This window comes from Malaclemys terrapin, chromosome 3 (genome assembly GCF_027887155.1).
Source record: "Malaclemys terrapin pileata isolate rMalTer1 chromosome 3, rMalTer1.hap1, whole genome shotgun sequence".
Taxonomy (NCBI): Eukaryota; Metazoa; Chordata; order Testudines; family Emydidae; genus Malaclemys; species Malaclemys terrapin.
Genome location: NC_071507.1, coordinates 199,949,588 through 199,966,934, shown reverse-complemented (window position 1 = coordinate 199,966,934; position 17,347 = coordinate 199,949,588). Strand labels below are relative to the sequence as shown.

The 17,347-nt window shown below is 42.1% G+C and overlaps 1 protein-coding gene across 3 annotated transcripts in view; it reads right to left on the bottom strand.

Moving 5' to 3' along the window:
* Nucleotides 1-1,130: 1,130 nt before the first annotated feature.
* Nucleotides 1,131-17,347, bottom strand: part of PINX1 (PIN2 (TERF1) interacting telomerase inhibitor 1) — a 79,364-nt gene continuing 63,147 nt past the window's right edge. For all 3 annotated transcript variants that reach the window (XM_054022429.1, XM_054022430.1, XM_054022428.1), the window contains exon 7: nucleotides 1,131-3,635. In XM_054022429.1, the coding sequence (XP_053878404.1) occupies nucleotides 3,021-3,635 (615 nt within the window). In that variant the 3' untranslated portion in view covers nucleotides 1,131-3,020. The remainder of the gene's footprint in view (nucleotides 3,636-17,347) is intronic.

Below are 17,347 nucleotides of genomic sequence, written 5' to 3'. Positions count from 1 at the left end.
CTCCTGATTTTACACTTGTTTTGACTGAGATTGGAATCCGGCCTTTTGAGCCTCCAGAACAGTTAGTGTTTAAAGAAGAACAGGAGTACTTGTGGCACCTTAGAGACTAACAAATTTATTAGAGCATAAGCTTTCGTGGACTACAGCCCACTTCTTCGGATGCATATAGAATGGAACATATAATGAGGAGATATATATACACACATACAGAGAGCATAAACAGGTGGGAGTTGTCTTACCAACTCTGAGAGGCCAATTAATTAAGAGAAAAAAAACTTTTGAAGTGATAATCAAGCTAGCCGAGTACAGACAGTGTGACTATCTCCCCTTGTAAGTACTCTCACACTTCTTATCACACTGTCTGTACTCGGCTAGCTTGATTATCACTTCAAAAGTTTTTTTTCTCTTAATTAATTGGCCTCTCAGAGTTGGTAAGACAACTCCCACCTGTTTATGCTCTCTGTATGTGTGTATATATATCTCCTCATTATATGTTCCATTCTATATGCATCCGAAGAAGTGGGCTGTAGTCCACGAAAGCTTATGCTCTAATAAATTTGTTAGTCTCTAAGGTGCCACAAGTAATCCTGTTCTTCTTTTTGCGGATACAGACTAACACGGCTGTTACTCTGAAACTAGTTAGTGTTTAGAAACTCAATGAAGTCCAATACAGAGAACAAACAAAAGATCAAAGTTAATTGGGAAAAAAAACCCTATTCATTTAATAGCATCTTTGAGTTTTAATTCATCCATGATAAAGGCGGTAACACTCAGCCAATGCAGATCAAGGTCAGATTTTAGCCCTCAATAGGCAGCACTCCTTGGGAGCAATGAGTTGCCTGTGCCACTCTAAATATATGGAGATATACCTATCTCAGAGAGCTGGAAGGTCATCGAGTCCAGCCCCCTGCCTTCACTAGCAGGACCAAGTATTGATTTTGCCCCAGATCCCTGAGTGGCCCCCTCAAGGATTGAACTCACAACCCTGGGTTTAGCAGGCCAATGCTCAAACCACTGAGCTATCCCTCCCCTCTGCTATGCCACTCAGAAGCAGGCCCACCCCACTTAGAACGCTCCCGCCGCAAATCACAGCATGTTTAGCCGGACCCTTTCCCTGAAAAAAATGACACTTTTTTCTCCCTCAGGTCTGCAGTTTATTTGGACTCACATTGTGTGAGTGACATGTTGCTTAAGAAAGCCATGTAGCAGCACCAACCAAAGCGGCATCATGATGGCCAATATTTGCATAGCATTGAAAAGTAAATGTTACAGGGATTAAAAGGCAAACAGTACAGTGTGGAATGTAGAGGCGGCCAAAACAGCAGTTCCATTGATGTAAATCTGGAGTAATCCCACAGCAGGAAATGGCTATGCCCGGATGGGCAAAGAGCCTGCGTTTTTCACTTGTGTTAGCTTGCCACAGTTGCAAAGGCCCATTGAGATGAAGGCTAACAGGTCTGAAGCAACGTTAATGGGCCGTGTTGCAGCGTAGGCTTTTCTCAGGCTACAGCACGGCCAGCTAATGCAGGTTCATACATGTTAGCCTGCATCACAGTGGGGTTTTCAATCATGTGACGCAAACACAATAAACCTCCCCCAAACCCTCCCTTTTTATCTGTCAGGACAAGGCCAGTGGAGTTACTCCAGATTTAGAGTGGTGACAGAGAGACTCTGGCCCAGAGTCAAATGCACAGCTGGAATAAAACAATATTAAAAGCCAAGCTCTACTTGGTTACACTGACTGAAATCCAGAGTAACTCTCCTGACTTCAATGGAGCTCCTCCCTGGTGTAAATGAAATCAGAATCAGGCTCAAGGTTTGTAAAAGGGTCCAAGGGAAAATGCTTCTTTAGGCCCTGATTCTGCCACCCTTACTCCAGTATCTCTTGGCGATGCCACCACTCTAAGTGTCCCAGAATTTGGTTCTCACCATTTAGACTTGTGTACACGGGCGTTGTGTGTCCCGACATTAGCTGTCCTCCATTTCAAATGTATAGCCAATTTTAAAAAATAAATTTAAACAGCTAAATTGTACTAATCAATTCGGTTTTCCTTGTACAAATGGCAACTCCTTCCTGCAATGCATGCGAACAGCTACATTTGTTTAAAGTATTTTGCTAACAGGTATGCCACCTACAAAGCTCCTCAAGTGTGACATTTTGAACACTGAATGGGTCAAGGTAAATACCAGAATTGTGGCCTGAAACTCAAAGTTAAGCTACACGGCCGAGGCTACTAAAAAGAATTCTTGTGTAGCTCTGTAACAACAAAATACCTCCCCGGCAATAGTTAACTACTGGCTAGGGAACAAAAGGAACTATTTCGTTCCATTCTCCTGCACTGACACATGGGCACAATCCTTTAATTAGAGCAGGCATTTTAAGAGGAAGCAAAATTCATTTTAGCTGCAAAAGGAAATCAATGAAAAGGTTATACACATCTATATGGTACATGCTCAGACTCACAGAAGGCAACTGCATTGGCACAAAAGAAAACAGGGATGATAAAAAAATGCAACTGAATTAAATTTTTGCAAGGCTGGGAAGAGGGCAGTGGATGGGGTAGTGATCTGTAGGCATTTTCTATTATAACACAGTCCTGTTCTTTTCTCACACTAGCAACTGGTGACTGACTTCAGTGAAATAATATCAGTGTAAGCGAGTCCACTGTGCTAAAGTATAGATCTTGTTGGTGGGGTGGCGGGAGGGGTGTGGGGGGCGGGCTAACTGCTGATTACTGGAGCACAGGCAGAGCCTAACTACAGTAGACTTGGGAAAAGCCTAGCCCACAGCACTGTTATGTACAACAGTTAATAGCATGCTTCATCCCCACCTATGACGAGACAATGTATTCCCGCCCTGCCAACAAGAGCTGTGTTTAAAGAGTCTGAGGTTTCAGTACTGATAGAGACAGAGTGCTACACATGGGATGAACTCCATTTTGATGTCTGGCTAGCATTTACAGGCTTCATATTCAACATGTCAACGTCTAACTCATTCCAAAGTCCAAGACACTGCTAAGTTAACTTGAATGTTTCTTCTTTTGTCTCTGCATTCCGTCGACATACTTAGTTGCCTCTTTTTTCTGCTTTTTGTGTTTTTTCTTATATGGTTTATTTTGCTTTGTCTTGGAGTCTTCTTCACTAAGACTTTCCCCGTCAGATGTTCCAGGGTAAATTTCTCCGCTCCCTGGGAAAACACAAGAATTTCCATCACAACTGACATCTTCACCTTTGCGTTGACCTTTAGCTTTCTTTTTCTTTTTCCCTGGTTGGTATTCAGTGTTTGCTGTCTCCAGTTCTTCTTCCCACAAGCCATCTGTTTTGGAGCGTTTCACCTTTGGTTCTTCATAACCGTCCACGTTCTCTGCCTCAGCATTTTTCCGGCTTTTCTTTTTCTTTTTGGATTTGGTTTTCAGTCCTTGTGAAGGCTCTAAGTCTTCAGCTGCGGTTGTGCCAGAATCAGCTAACTCACTCTCTGGTTCTTTCTGGAATTTCTTCAGTTTTGCCATGCGCTTGGCAAAATACTCTTGCACCGTCATGGTGCTGGTCACTGTATTACTATGGTCCACTGGGTTGGGCATCCCCTGGTCTTCTTTTCTGTCCTCTTCCGGAGAATCCACACAGGTGTTGTCCTCCTGGGGGAAATAATTTAAAGGTGATCAGGAAAAAGATTTTCAGCATATGGATTTAAAGGGGTTTTTTTGCATTTCAACATCTAAAGAGAGAAAACAAGAAAAGTATCTAGGGTCAGACACTAGACTCTACTCTGAAAGTCATGGCAGAAATCCCATGGATTTCAGTGGGAACAGGATTTAGCAATTAGTGCAGTGTGAAGGGGAGAGGGAACCAACCAACCAACCAACCCACCCTCTTAAATTGGCAAGGGAAAGGAGAGAACATACATTTTTTTTGTGAACATTGCCAATATTTTGGTATCACACAAGGGGGTATACTGAGGAATAAGGAGATAAAATTAAGGCAAGGAACATTTAGACTTAAGGGGGCCTAATTCTTTATTGGTTTGCACCATATGCAGTCATCTATGCAAATGCAAAGCATGTTTAAAATGCTCCCAAATCAGAATACTGTATTACACCCACTTTGCACAGGTACAAATGTCTCCACAAGATGCAAAGTGGTGAGGAAAAATATAGTGAGCTCTATTAATCTGTGGCATAGTCTCCCAAGGGAAGAGGTGGAAACCTCATCCCCGGAAGATACTTAAAGCACTAGAACATATGTTGTAGGGAACACTCCAGCACTGGCAGGAGGAGATTGAGGTAACAAATCTCATCTAACACCTGTGATCATTTGAAAAGTTTTTTCATAACTGTTTCGTATTATTTCACCCTAGGTGTTCCCATTTGACCATAGTACCACACTACTTAATATAGTTCATGAAGGTTGCCTGACGCTTCTCATTATAAGACCATTTTCTGTTTTTTTTCTAACTTTGCCAGGCTAACTGTTTGGGCTGACATTTTCCATGCCATATGTCCGCCTCAGGGTGAACATTCTGGGAAGATTTCAGCAAAAATGGCTCACTGTTTCTGAGAACGAGGCTAGGGGGAAATAATACATTTTTCAGTAATGCACAAGCAACCTTAATTCTGGCATTTCTTAACTTTTGAATGCTTGACTTTGCAACCTTAATGTTCCCTTAATATAATATATATTACACACACAGCAAAACTATCAGAAAGAACAAACTCCATTATAGGCCAGATTTAGCAAGGCTTTCACACCAAGAACCACCGCTGAACTCAACAGTGGTTCTGCACATGCACAGTTTGAGAAGAGATCCTGTATCTAGACAATATATATAAAATAAGAAGCAAATAACCAGAGTTGAGTAATGGACATACGGGATTAAGAAAAGGATTAACTTTTTAATAAAAAGCAACAGAGGGTCCTGTGACTTGCATCTGAAGAAGTGAGGTTCTTACCCACGAAAGCTTATGCTCCCAATACTTCTGTTAGTCTTAAAGGTGCCACAAGACCCTATGTCGCTTTTTACAGATTCAGACTAACACGACTACCCCTCTGATACTTTTTAATAAAGCGATAGAAATAAACTGGGTTGAAAATACAAAGCATGTTAAGGTGTCCATTATTTACAAACAAACAAGAAAGAAATCTTGGAGTCATTGTGAATTATTTTCTGAAAACATCCACTCAATGTGCAATCGCACTCAAAAAAGCTAGCCGAACACTGGGAATTATTAGGAAACAGATAGATAAGACAGTAAATACCATAATGCCACTATATAAATCTCTGTATGCAGTTTTGGTCATCCCATCTCAAAAAAGATATATTGTAATTGGAAAAGGTACAGGGAAGGACAACAAAAATAATTAAGGGTATAGAACAGCTTCCATTTGAGGAGAGATTAAAAACACTGGGACTTTTCAGCTTGGATACGACTAAGGGGGGATATAATAGAGATCTATAAAATGATGACTGGTGAGGACAAAGTGAATAAGGAAGTGTTATTTATTCCTTCACATAACATGAGAACCAGGGGCCACCTAAATAAACAGGCAGCTGGTTTAAAATAAACTAGAGTATTTCTTCACACAACACACAGTCAACCCGTGGAACTCGTTGCCAGGTGATGTTGTGAAGGCCAAAAGTATAATGGGGTTCAAAAAAGAATTGGATAAGTTCATGGAGGATAGGTCCATCTATGGCTATTAGCCAAGATGGTCATGGATGCAACCCCGTGCTCTGGGTGTCCATAGCCTCTGACAGCCAGAAGCTGTGAGTGGACAGTAGGGGGTGGATCACTCGACGATTGTCTGTTCTGTTCATTCCCTCTGGGGCACCTGGCATTGGCCATTGTCGGAAGACAGGATAATGGGCTAGCTGGACCCTTGGTCTGACCCATTACGGCCATTCTCATCTTGTACCACCACAAAGTGGGTGTAAAATGCAATCAAATCAGAACGGTAGCTAGCATTTTATAGCCACATCGATTTAAACTGCTGGACAGGGTGAAGGGCAGCAGTGAATGGGGAGAATATAAAACCAATGATCTCAAATATTGTAGTTATTGTTTGATGCCATACATGAGTGGTCTCAGTCCTCTTTAGGGTATGATATTTAACTGGTAGCTGAAGTGGGGTTTTCTAAGTTTTTAAGTGAGGATTTCCAGGTACAGGTCTTTACTCATGTCAGTAATCTTTACTCGTGTGAGCAAGAATTTGCAGGTTTGTGTCATTAGCGATGCATCAAGAGTGGCTACTTCCTCATATCTGCTCTCAAGAGAGTTATTCTAGTGGAACGAAAATAACGTTACACTTGAGATTCCAGTAATGTTTGTGTGGGCACTTAAAAAAATTAGGTACTTTTCCCTCTAGGAATACACCTTGTTTAAAAGGGGGAATTTAAGCACAGTTAATGCAACTGTCGGACTCAGTTACTAAGAAATGTTATTTAAAGCTGAATTCCTGCTCCTCCCTGACCCGTCCCCCCACAATTTTTCTACATTTGATGGGGGAAGATGCAGGAAAAGTTTGACAAGGCAGAATCCACAGAATAAATCATTAGATTGTTAGCACAGCCCAGTCTTTGTAACAAGGTATCTTCCAATTTGAGTCCTACCAAGCAACTTTAGTGCAGATCAAAAATAGCTGCCCTGGTAAGGCAAATTTAAACGGGTCACTTTCTTTTCTTTTTCCATCTACCTGCAAGATGATTATGACACATTGCTCTACAAAATGACAAATGGTCTCCCAGTTTTCTCAGCAATGGACACAAGCCAAACCTGGCCCTTGCTGATATACAAAATGTCCTCAGGGACAGAGCGCCAATAACCTTGGGGCAAATCAGGAAAGAGTTTGTTAATTCCCTTGGCAAGTTCTGATTCTGACAATTTAATTACTGTAATTGAATGTGAATATTAACTGAACCTTATACATTTATTTTTAAAAATATGGCACAGAAACTTGTTCTTTGGCTAAGCCGATAACTTCAGAAGGCATTTGTGATCCCAGAAAACAAGCATACTCCACAGAAATTCCTGTATTGATAAGAATTTTAATAACCATGGGCCACTGAACACAAAACTAGCAGGGCATGGAGACAGGGAAGGAGGTGCCAACCCTAAAAAAAAAAACCCTTCAGTTTAGGGAAAGCTTATGTAAAACCGTAAATCATCTGGAAGGGCTGTTAAGTGCCAGAAATGTTCCTCCTCCCCTTCTATGTTGTACCTGATTAAGAAACCATGGAAACATCCTAGAACTATACACATGGCTTCTGTCCAACCTCTAGAAAGGTGAGATGCAGAATTACTTAACTTTTTGCACCCTACGAAACATGCTTTGAAGCGCTAAGCATTTACGGATATTCAAATTTTTTACTTTTTTTTAAAAACACAAAGCTGATTTCAATAATAGGTTAGCAGAATAACACCCTTACAGCATGAAATCCTGGATCCTCTGAAGTCAGTGGCAAAAGGCCAATTGACTTCAGTGGGGTCAGGTTTTCCCCCATGTTGCCTTATACTTACCTAGCACCTTTCAACCCAAAGTGAGTTACCAACTATGTATAGGAAATATTTCACCCACCACTTAAATGCAGCCACCTTTGGTAGGGAAAGGGACAGTTGTTAAAAGACACACAGAAACTTGACAACAGCAGAGGAAAGTAAGAGCTGATTTAGTAGCACAGAAGTCCAGACAGAAAAACTGGGTCCCACGTGTTTCTAGGAGGGAAAGCGAGGTAGTAACTAATCAATCATCTACAAAATAACTGGTGGTTACTATGTAGGCAACAGTGGATCTTGTGTTAGTTCAAATAGGTTCATGAACTCTGCACAGGAGAGAAGGCTGTTCTTAATGCCTCAAGGCCAAGATCGGGAGTCAGAAGATCCAGATTCTAGTTCAGCCTCTGCCACTGACTCACTATGACACCGCAGTCAAGTCACTTGACCTTCCCATGTCTCAGCTTCCCTGTTATGTGACTTAACAGGAGTTGTCACTTGCATGACTATCAGAATGGCATGGAATAAAAAGTACAGTGGCACTGAGGATGGCATAGTAGAATAAGGTTGAACATATTTTTAATTAGGACTGTCGATTAATTGCAGTTAACTCAAAAAAATTAATCGTGATTAAAAAAATTAATCGTGTTTAATCTCAGTTTTAATCACACTGTTTAAACAATAGAATACCAACTGATATTTATTAAATATTTTTGGATGTTCTTCTACATTATCAAATATATTGATTTCAATTACAACAAAAGTATACAGTGACCACTTTATTTTATTTTTATTACAAATATTTGCACTGTAAAAATGATAAAGAAAAGAAATAGTATTTTTCAATTCACCTCATACAAGTACTGATCTCTTTATCGTGAAAATGCAACTTACAAATGTAGATTTTTTTTTGGTTACATAACTGCACTCAAACACAAAACAATGTAAAATTTTAGGGCCTACGAGTCCACTCAGTTCTACTTCTTGTTCAGCCAATCGCTAAAAGAAACAAGTTTGTTTACATTTACGGAAGATAAATGTTGCCCGCTTCTTATTAACGTCACCTAAAAGTGAGAAGAAGTGTTCGCATGGCACTTTTGTAGCAGGCATTGGAAGGTATTTACATGCCAGACGTGCTAAACATTTGTATGCCCCTTCATGCTTCGGCCACCATTCCAGAGGACATGCTTCCATGCTGATGACGCTCATTAAAAAAATAATGCATTAATTAATTTTGTGACTGAACTCTTTGGGGGAGAATTGTATGTCTTCTGCTCTGTTTTACCTGCATTCTGCAATATATTTCGTGTTAAAGTAGTCTCGGATGATGACCCAGCACATTGTTCTTTTAAAGAACATTTTCACTGCAGATTTGACAAAACGCAAAAAAGGTACCAATGTGAGATTTCTAAAGATAGCTACAGCACCCGATCCAAGGTTTAAGAATCTGAACTACCTTCCAAAATCTGATAGGAACGAGGTGTGGAGAATGCTTTCAGACGTCTTAAAAGAGCAGCACTGATGTGGAAACTACAGAACCCGAACCACCAAAAAAGAAAATTGACCTTCTGCTGGTGGCATCTGACTCAGATGATGAAAATGAACATGCGTCGGTCCGCACTTGTTGGGATCAAAAAATATTTAAATAAATGATATTCTATTATTAACAGCGTGATTAATTTTTTAAGCGTGCTATTAATTGCGATTAATTTTTTTGATTGCTTGAGAGCCCTATTTTTAATAGATGCTCTCCTAAATAACAGAAATTGGGATTGGTGCAGAAATTACTGAGTATATCTATGGTCTGCATTACAGGACGTCAGATTACATGATCATAAGGGTCCCTTCTGGCCTTAAAAACCTATGCATCCTACCTCCTGACTCTTTGCTCTGTCAGAGTGGAGAGGTGATTTCCTTATTGAGGAACCGTACCAATGAGATTTAGAGAATCTGGTGTCATGACTGCTACTTTAGGTCCTCATCCAAAGATGAGTTTGTACCACTCCCTTGGAAGTGGTACAAGGGAGATGTACAAGAAAAAGCTCATGGCTGCCTAATGTCTTTCGACCCCAGGTCCAATGGTGATGTAAAGAAGCACAGCAAATAAACAGATGTCTATGGCACTTTATAGACATTAAAGATAACAAGGTCGCTGCTCTGAGAAGCTTGTAGGATCAGGGGCATAGGCTGTAAACACTGGAGCAAGGCATGTGCATAACTGTTTGCAGGATTGGGACCAAACAGACAACACAGCAAGTAATGGTTGTAGTGGTGTTTTTAGTTTAAGCACCATATTTTTAAAAAACTGTTCCCATAGTTCTGTAGCCAACTCTCCCATGTTTAACACTATTTAATGTTAGACAGTAACTGGGTTATGCTAACACCTTTGGCCCATACATTCCATCCACATTAATACAACAGACCCTATTATCCAGAAGAAAGATCTCAAACATTCAGTCTTTTCTTTCCCTAATATCTTGTTCCTTTTCTGCTATTCGCTGTTCTCCTTCATTTCCTCTTGGACCCTCATGTTACATTACAAGGATGTAATGGCATATGGATATTAATCCTAAACTGTAGAACCTGCTTATAAGTAAACTTCAAGTGTGAACATTCCATTTATTGTGAAGCAGAATTAGAATCCTGAATGGTGGCAGCATGTTTGAAAAGGACTTTAACTCTGGTTACTGCAACCAGTATAGCGTTACTATTTTCCCCTCTCCTATAAGCAGATTCTACTGCGCTAGACACCTTGGAAAATACGTTATCCACCAGTTAGATGCTAAACGCTGCATTCCATAGGCTTCATCTCCTTCTCCCGCCCCGCTGTTCTGACTAAGCAGACAAAGACAGGGGTTTGGGAGTAATCTGTAGAAGACGGGGAAAGGAGGAATCTGTGACTTCCAGCCTTGATGCAGCTGTTTCCTGCAAGGAGTGAAGAGGAACCAGTTTTGCTACTACTGCTTCAGCTCTGGAAACGGAGAGGGTGAAAAGAGGTGCTGCCCCTACTTTTACGGTATAAAAGGTGAGGGATCTTTTCCAGATAGGTCTTTGCCTATTATAGTGAATCCCTGCTTACAGGGCCGGCTCCAGCATTTCTGCCGCCCCAAGCAAAAAAAAAAAAAAAAAAAAAAGCCGCGATCGGCGGTGGCAGGTCCTTCGCTCCTGGAGGGAGTGAGGGACCTGCCAGCCCCGAATTGCCGCACATGCCGCCCCTCTCCCTTGGCCGCCCCAAGCACCTGCTTGTTAAGCTGGTGCCTGGAGCCGGCCCTGCCTGCTTATAAAGCAGTTTTTGGACAAGAAAACAAGAGAGCACTTCACTGTAAGAGTCCTACTGTATAAATCTAAAATGACTTTGCTTTTAAGTAACCATCAAAATATGGATTCCAAGACATTATTTAGACACTTCTGCACATTTATCGTATATATGCCGTTGTATTTATTAAGTCTTTTTTCCTCTTGAATTCAGAAATGAGGCACTTCAGTTAAAATGGTGTTAAACACCCCAGGTTGCTTTATAAACTTTCTGCCAAGAGCTTGTGCCAAAGATCTCAGCAAATAGACAATTTCAGCTTTTATTTCTCTTTAAATTCAAATGTGGTTTCAGTTAAAAACAGGAAGATGTCATCTTACTCAACAGATGTGAACCCTATGTATCCAGAATTCTATTTTCCTATTTTAGAAACAATACATTTTTATTGCTGATCACTCTTGTCGTGATTGCTGATCACTCTAAAGAGCATACACAGCTCCCAGAGCCTGAGCTGGATTCTAATCTGGCTCATGCATCATAACAGACTTGTAAGTAAACTCCAAGTGCAGAGCCAAATTTTGCCTTCAGTTACACCTGTTCAACCCCACTGAACACAGAAGTAACTCATGGCAGAATTTGAAGATTACAGAGATGCACAGGTGCACCAGATAAAAATTTGGCCAGAAAGATTTTAATTACTGGTGATATAACAGCCACAAAGGACATGCTTTACTTTCAGATCCCAGGCTGGGCCAACAGCACCGGCAGCCAGGACAAACATTTTTCTAATATTTGCTTTGCAAACGTGATAGGGTGTCACAAAAATGCTTATGGAACCTCATGCTGCTGTTCTTTGAGTAGAACCGCACGTATTGTAGTGTAAACAAACAGAAGCAGCAGGCAAATCGCGGCCTAGCAGGGCAGGATATGTAAACCCAAAGGTGAACACAGCGGGAGGAGATAACATGCAACATAATATGATGGGGAAGATGTTTGGGGGATAAGGAGAGGGACAAAGAGGGTAAATTGATGCACCACATACAGTAATAACCAAGCTGTGAAAAGGAAAGCAAGACACCTAGATATTCTGGGTGACATCCTAATCCACTCTACCTACACAGCTGAGGTCACAAAATTCCTCTTCCTATTCATTTCCATGTAAATTACAACTGTGTGTTAGATTTACTAAACAGGGCTAAGGAAGATATTTCCCTTTGGATTCCTCTATTCGTACAATACAGAAATCCAAACAGTGACCTCATCTTCCCTCTTCCAAGGGACTTATTTAGAAGTCCTAATCAGTGTGTTCTCGCCTTGCATAATAATAGAGGAAATATGGTCTGGTAATCAGATCACAGGCCTGGGAGGGCCAGGTCTCCCATACGCCATTCCTAGCTCTGCTATCGACTCACAGTGCAGTCCTGAACAAGAAGTCAATTACTCTATCTGTGCTTCAGGCTATCCAGCTGTTAAACGGGTTTAATAATCCTTAACTGACTCACAAGGGAGTTGTAAGTTTTTCATGAATTAAATATTTGCTAAGTGCTTTGAGATCCTCCAAGGGAAGAAGTAGAAAGTATTATGGAAATATCAAGACCTTACCTTTATGCAGCCTTAAGTTGGCATGGTTAAGTGTTCCAAAGATACCCCGGTTAAGTATGAGCATGCAGCCTTAGGTTAGTCAAGTCCCTTTATTCATAGATTCTAGGACTGGAAGGGACCTCGAGAGGTCATCGAGTCCAGTCCCCTGCCCGCATGGCAGGACCAAATACTGCCTAGACCATCCCTAGTAGACATTTATCTAACCTACCCTTAAATATCTCCAGAGACGGAGATTCCACAACCTCCCTAGGCAATTTGTTCCAGTGTTTAACCACCCTGACAGTTAGGAACTTTTTCCTAATGTCCAATCTAGACCTCCCTTGCTGCAGTTTAAACCCATTGTTTCTGGTTCTATCCTTAGAGGCTAAGGTGAACAAGTTCTCTCCCTCCTCCTTATGACACCCTTTTATATACCTGAAAACTGCTATCATGTCCCCTCTCAGTCTTCTCTTTTCCAAACTAAACAAACCCAATTCTTTCAGCCTTCCTTCATAGGTCATGTTCTCAAGACCTTTAATCATTCTTGTTGCTCTTCTTTGGACCCTTTCCAGTTTCTCCACATCTTTTTTAAAATGCGGCGCCCAGAACTGGACACAATACTCCAGCTGAGGCCTAACCAGAGCAGAGTAGAGCGGAAGAATGACTTCTCGTGTCTTGCTCACAACACACCTGTTAATGCATCCCAGAATCATGTTTGCTTTTTTTGCAACAGCATCACACTGTTGACTCATATTTAGCTTGTGGTCCACTATAACCCCTAGATCCCTTTCTGCCGTACTCCTTCCTAGACAGTCTTTTCCCATTCTGTATGTGTGAAATTGATTTTTCCTTCCTAAGTGGAGCACTTTGCATTTGTCTTTGTTAAACTTCATCCTGTTTAACTCAGACCATTTCTCCAATTTGTCCAGATCATTTTGAATTATGACCCTGTCCTCCAAAGTAGTTGCAATCCCTCCCAGTTTGGTATCATCCGCAAACTTAATAAGCGTACTTTCTATGCCAATATCTAAGTCGTTGAAGAAGATATTGAACAGAGCCGGTCCCAAAACAGACCCCTGCGGTACCCCACTCGTTACGCCTTTCCAGCAGGATTGGGAACCATTAACAACAACTCTCTGAGTACGATTATCCAGCCAGTTATGCACCCACCTTATAGTAGCCCCATCTAATTTGTATTTGCCTAGTTTATCGATAAGAATATCATGCGAGACCGTATCAAATGCCTTACTAAAGTCTAGGTATACCACATCCACCGCTTCACCCTTATCCACAAGGCTCGTTATGCAGTATGATCATCTTCAATAACATGACCACATACTTTTTCAAATACAATTACAGGATACACACAGATCACCTCAGCTTAATCTTGACATCCTTGTGCACTTACACTCATTTCAATGCTATAATGGTCCAGTATAGCCTTCCAGACAGGGCTAGACAGCTCTGAATTCTTTATTACTCGTATTGCAGTAGCATGCAGAGACCCCAATCAGGATGAAAGACCTCATCGTTACACGTGCTGTACAAAGGAACAGAAAGACATGGCCCCTGCCTTGAAGAGCATACAATCATCTTCTTATACATGCCAAGCACGCATTTTCACTATGCTGTAATATTTCACCTGTAGAATTTTCTCCAAGTCTGTGTCCTTATCATATAAAGGACTTACAGGAATTGTTTAATTGGCACATATAGTACTGCAGGTTTATACACATTTGTGTTACAGATAAACCGGAGGATATATTATTTGGGAAATATGTGACCATACAATTAAAGATTACCATACTACAGTGGCAGAATTATAAGGCAGCCTCAGCTTTTTAATTTCCTGATGTTTAAGTTTGCAATAATATAGCTTTATTCCCCCATGGAATTAAAGATGGGAAAGATGCGCTGAGAACAGACCCTTCTTCCAGTGGCAATTGTGTTACCAGCATGTGATTCTGCAGGAACTGTTCAGCTGCACTTGGAATGTGTCTGTTTTAGACATAACTGTTAATCCTTTTAGTCAGACTCTAGTACACCAAACCCTCTTCAATTGTTGGTTGAAGAGAAGGATTTCAGTCTGCTCCCCACTGTCAGATATGGCACCAGTTACACGGACTGGATGGGACAAATGGCAGTGCACTCGGTAGCCAAAGCACAAGCAAGGATATCAGAGGATGGGGGTGTGGGGAGATTCTGTTGAGATAAGCAGTTGGGAGGAATGATGCCGTAATGCACTTGAAAATACCCAAAAGACGGAAAAGATTTCTGGCCAAGATTATCAGAGGAAGCCGTGTCAACAGCAGGGCTTGGTTTCTAAAGGATGAGGAAAACACATGTATTTTGAAATCTGAAAATAATATGGACCTATGGGAACCTTTACTTGTACCTCCTTGGTCACGTAAAATCAGGAATTAAAGTTCCTCGGAGGATTATAAAAACTGTATTGCCCGATTCTCTAGGGGCTTTTCCTTAAAAAGTCTTTCTATAAAAGGAAAATACACAGTTGAAATTACTCCATAAGGGGGTAATTAGCTTCAGAGATGATCCATATAACCAAAATCAAGTCAGAGCTCTTGCACTGGGGATACAGACATTTCCTGTTTTTCAGTGAGTGGTAGCAGAGGAGCTGTTAAGAAAGTCTTTGTCACCTTTTAGTCACATATCTGCTTAACAAGCCATCATCGCTAACTAGTTCCTCTCCTTTGCACGGTGCCAAGAAGGCTATCCTCGTGGTTACAGTACAGGACTGCCAATCAGGAGACCAGCAAGGTGCTCAGACAGGGCAAGCAACAAAACACAACGTACTCCCCACCCAGGAGAGCTTGTAGTCTAGGAGGCACAGAAAGACAAGATGTGTTGGAAGTGCAGGGAACTGAGTGTATATGCAGAATAAAATCATATGCATTCTTACCTTTTTTTTGGGGGGGGGGCAGTTGGGGGCCTCATGGACGAAGTGGGTCTTCATAAAGGGTTTGAGTGCAGAAAGGGTTCCAGGCCCAGCTCTGATAAAGACATGCTGTATGGCCGTGGGAAATTCACTTGTGAGGTGTAATTCATTTTGTACATGATCTTCTTGTTCTTGCTTTCAAGGACTTAGATCACACATCCCCTGCCTACATTTCTGACCGGGTCTCCTGGTGACCATCCCAAGCACTCTGCCAGAGAGATCAGCTGGGACACCTCTTGCCTTCTTTCATAAATGTTTCCATGCCTTCTGCAAGCTTCCCCTTATACTTGGGGCACCCTTCCAAAATGACAACCAAATCATGGGCCTCACAGGATTCTGATCCCTCCAAAAGACGCACTTCCACACCAGCACCTACAAAACGTGACTGTTTTAAACTTAAAAAAACAAACAAGCAAAAACAACCCCCCACCCCCACTAAGTTGTATATAGGCCCAGCTGAACATCCACTTAACCAGTGTCGTCCTTTACCCCATCCCTTGTGTACATTATACCCTCACTTGTCATATCCATCCCTTGGACTGTAAGCTCTCTGGGGGATGGATCTGTTTTCTCTGAAGCAATCAGCACACATATGGGCACTATAAATTAACAAATAAACAACAGATGTGGGAAAGAAATGCACAGTATTATCACATCTTTTCTGCAGAGACCCCATACTGCTGAGTGTGGAATAACTCGACCTGGCCAGAACCTCTGTGCACAAGGATCTAGGTCCTGATGATCACTTGGCATTAGCGAATGGCTGCCAGACTAAATGCTGCTGGCCCTGAAAGGACTCCAACCCTCCCTCTCTGGGAGGAGGGAAAAAGCCATTCCCAGCGCTCAGACCGTAGAATATCTGCTCCCAGTTCTTCAGCCTTTTAGGGATAAAGTGAAGCCACCTCAGTGGTTCCTTGGCTGCTTCTGAGCATGGCTCCCACTCCCTCTAGTGCTGCCTCTCTTCATGGTATTGAAAGGAGAGAGATTGGGAGTCATGACCCAAAGCAGCTGTATGGGGTTTCCACGTAATCCCAGCCAGGCTGAGAAAGCCGAGTCTAGATCCTGCCTGGGGGGAAAGTGAGGCGTGAAACTGGGAACTGAGGAGGTAGAGAGAAGGGTGCAGAGAGTGGAGGAAGGGAGAGGATGTGTGCCCAGGGTGAGCCTGCCTAGGGTGAGCAGTGGAAGGAAGGCAGTCTGTTCAGAGATTACACTAGGAGGAAGATTGTTTCGGGGGACTGGGTGTTTCAGAGCAAGTGGGACAGCGGGGGGATGGAATGGAACACACACTGTAGTACTGATCACAGATCTGGTGACAGTAGTTCTGGTCTTGAAATAATAGCTTCTAGTGCTCTCTAGTGACAGCCCGAACCAGGGTCAATGTCAGACTTTTCCCAGCCACCAACTGCATGGCCAACTTGCCAAGAGGAGGTTGCAGCTACTGACATTAGCAGCGAGGGGGGTGGGATGGTCTTTGGAGATCATAGCTCCTAATGAGCCATGCTCCAGTTTGATCTGAGCAGCCTTCCCACTCTGAGCAAAACAGAGCTTGGCATGCTGAGACCTATCGTTTCCATGGGTCATTCCCCAGTAGTAAAGATGATGGGATTCATGGATAAGGGTTGACATCTGTCCCACTGGCAGAACACTGGTCTATAAAACTGACACTGATGATTGCGTACACTTCAGTCCTATAGGGATAAGGGCTGTACATATTTATTCCCTTGGTCTGTTTCACTTCCTGTCAAAAAACACATAGCATCATACAGACTATCTGTCAAAGACTGGGCTTTTTCGTTTTGGTCAATAAGACTTATCCTGAATAAGGGGAGGAGTTCTGATCTCTGTGTAGATTAATTCAAGACCTGTCCTTTATTAGAGTGTAATGTATTCCTTTCCCTCACCACTGCTGAAAACCTGGCTCTCTCCTTGCTTCTCTCGCACCTAGATTACTGTACCCTTCTCCTTTCTAGCCTCAACTCTTACTTCCTCCTACCTCAATCTATGCAACAGCCTCACCCACCATTTGGCAGATCACACCGTTAGTCCCTTCACCTGCTCACTGTACCTTTCAGC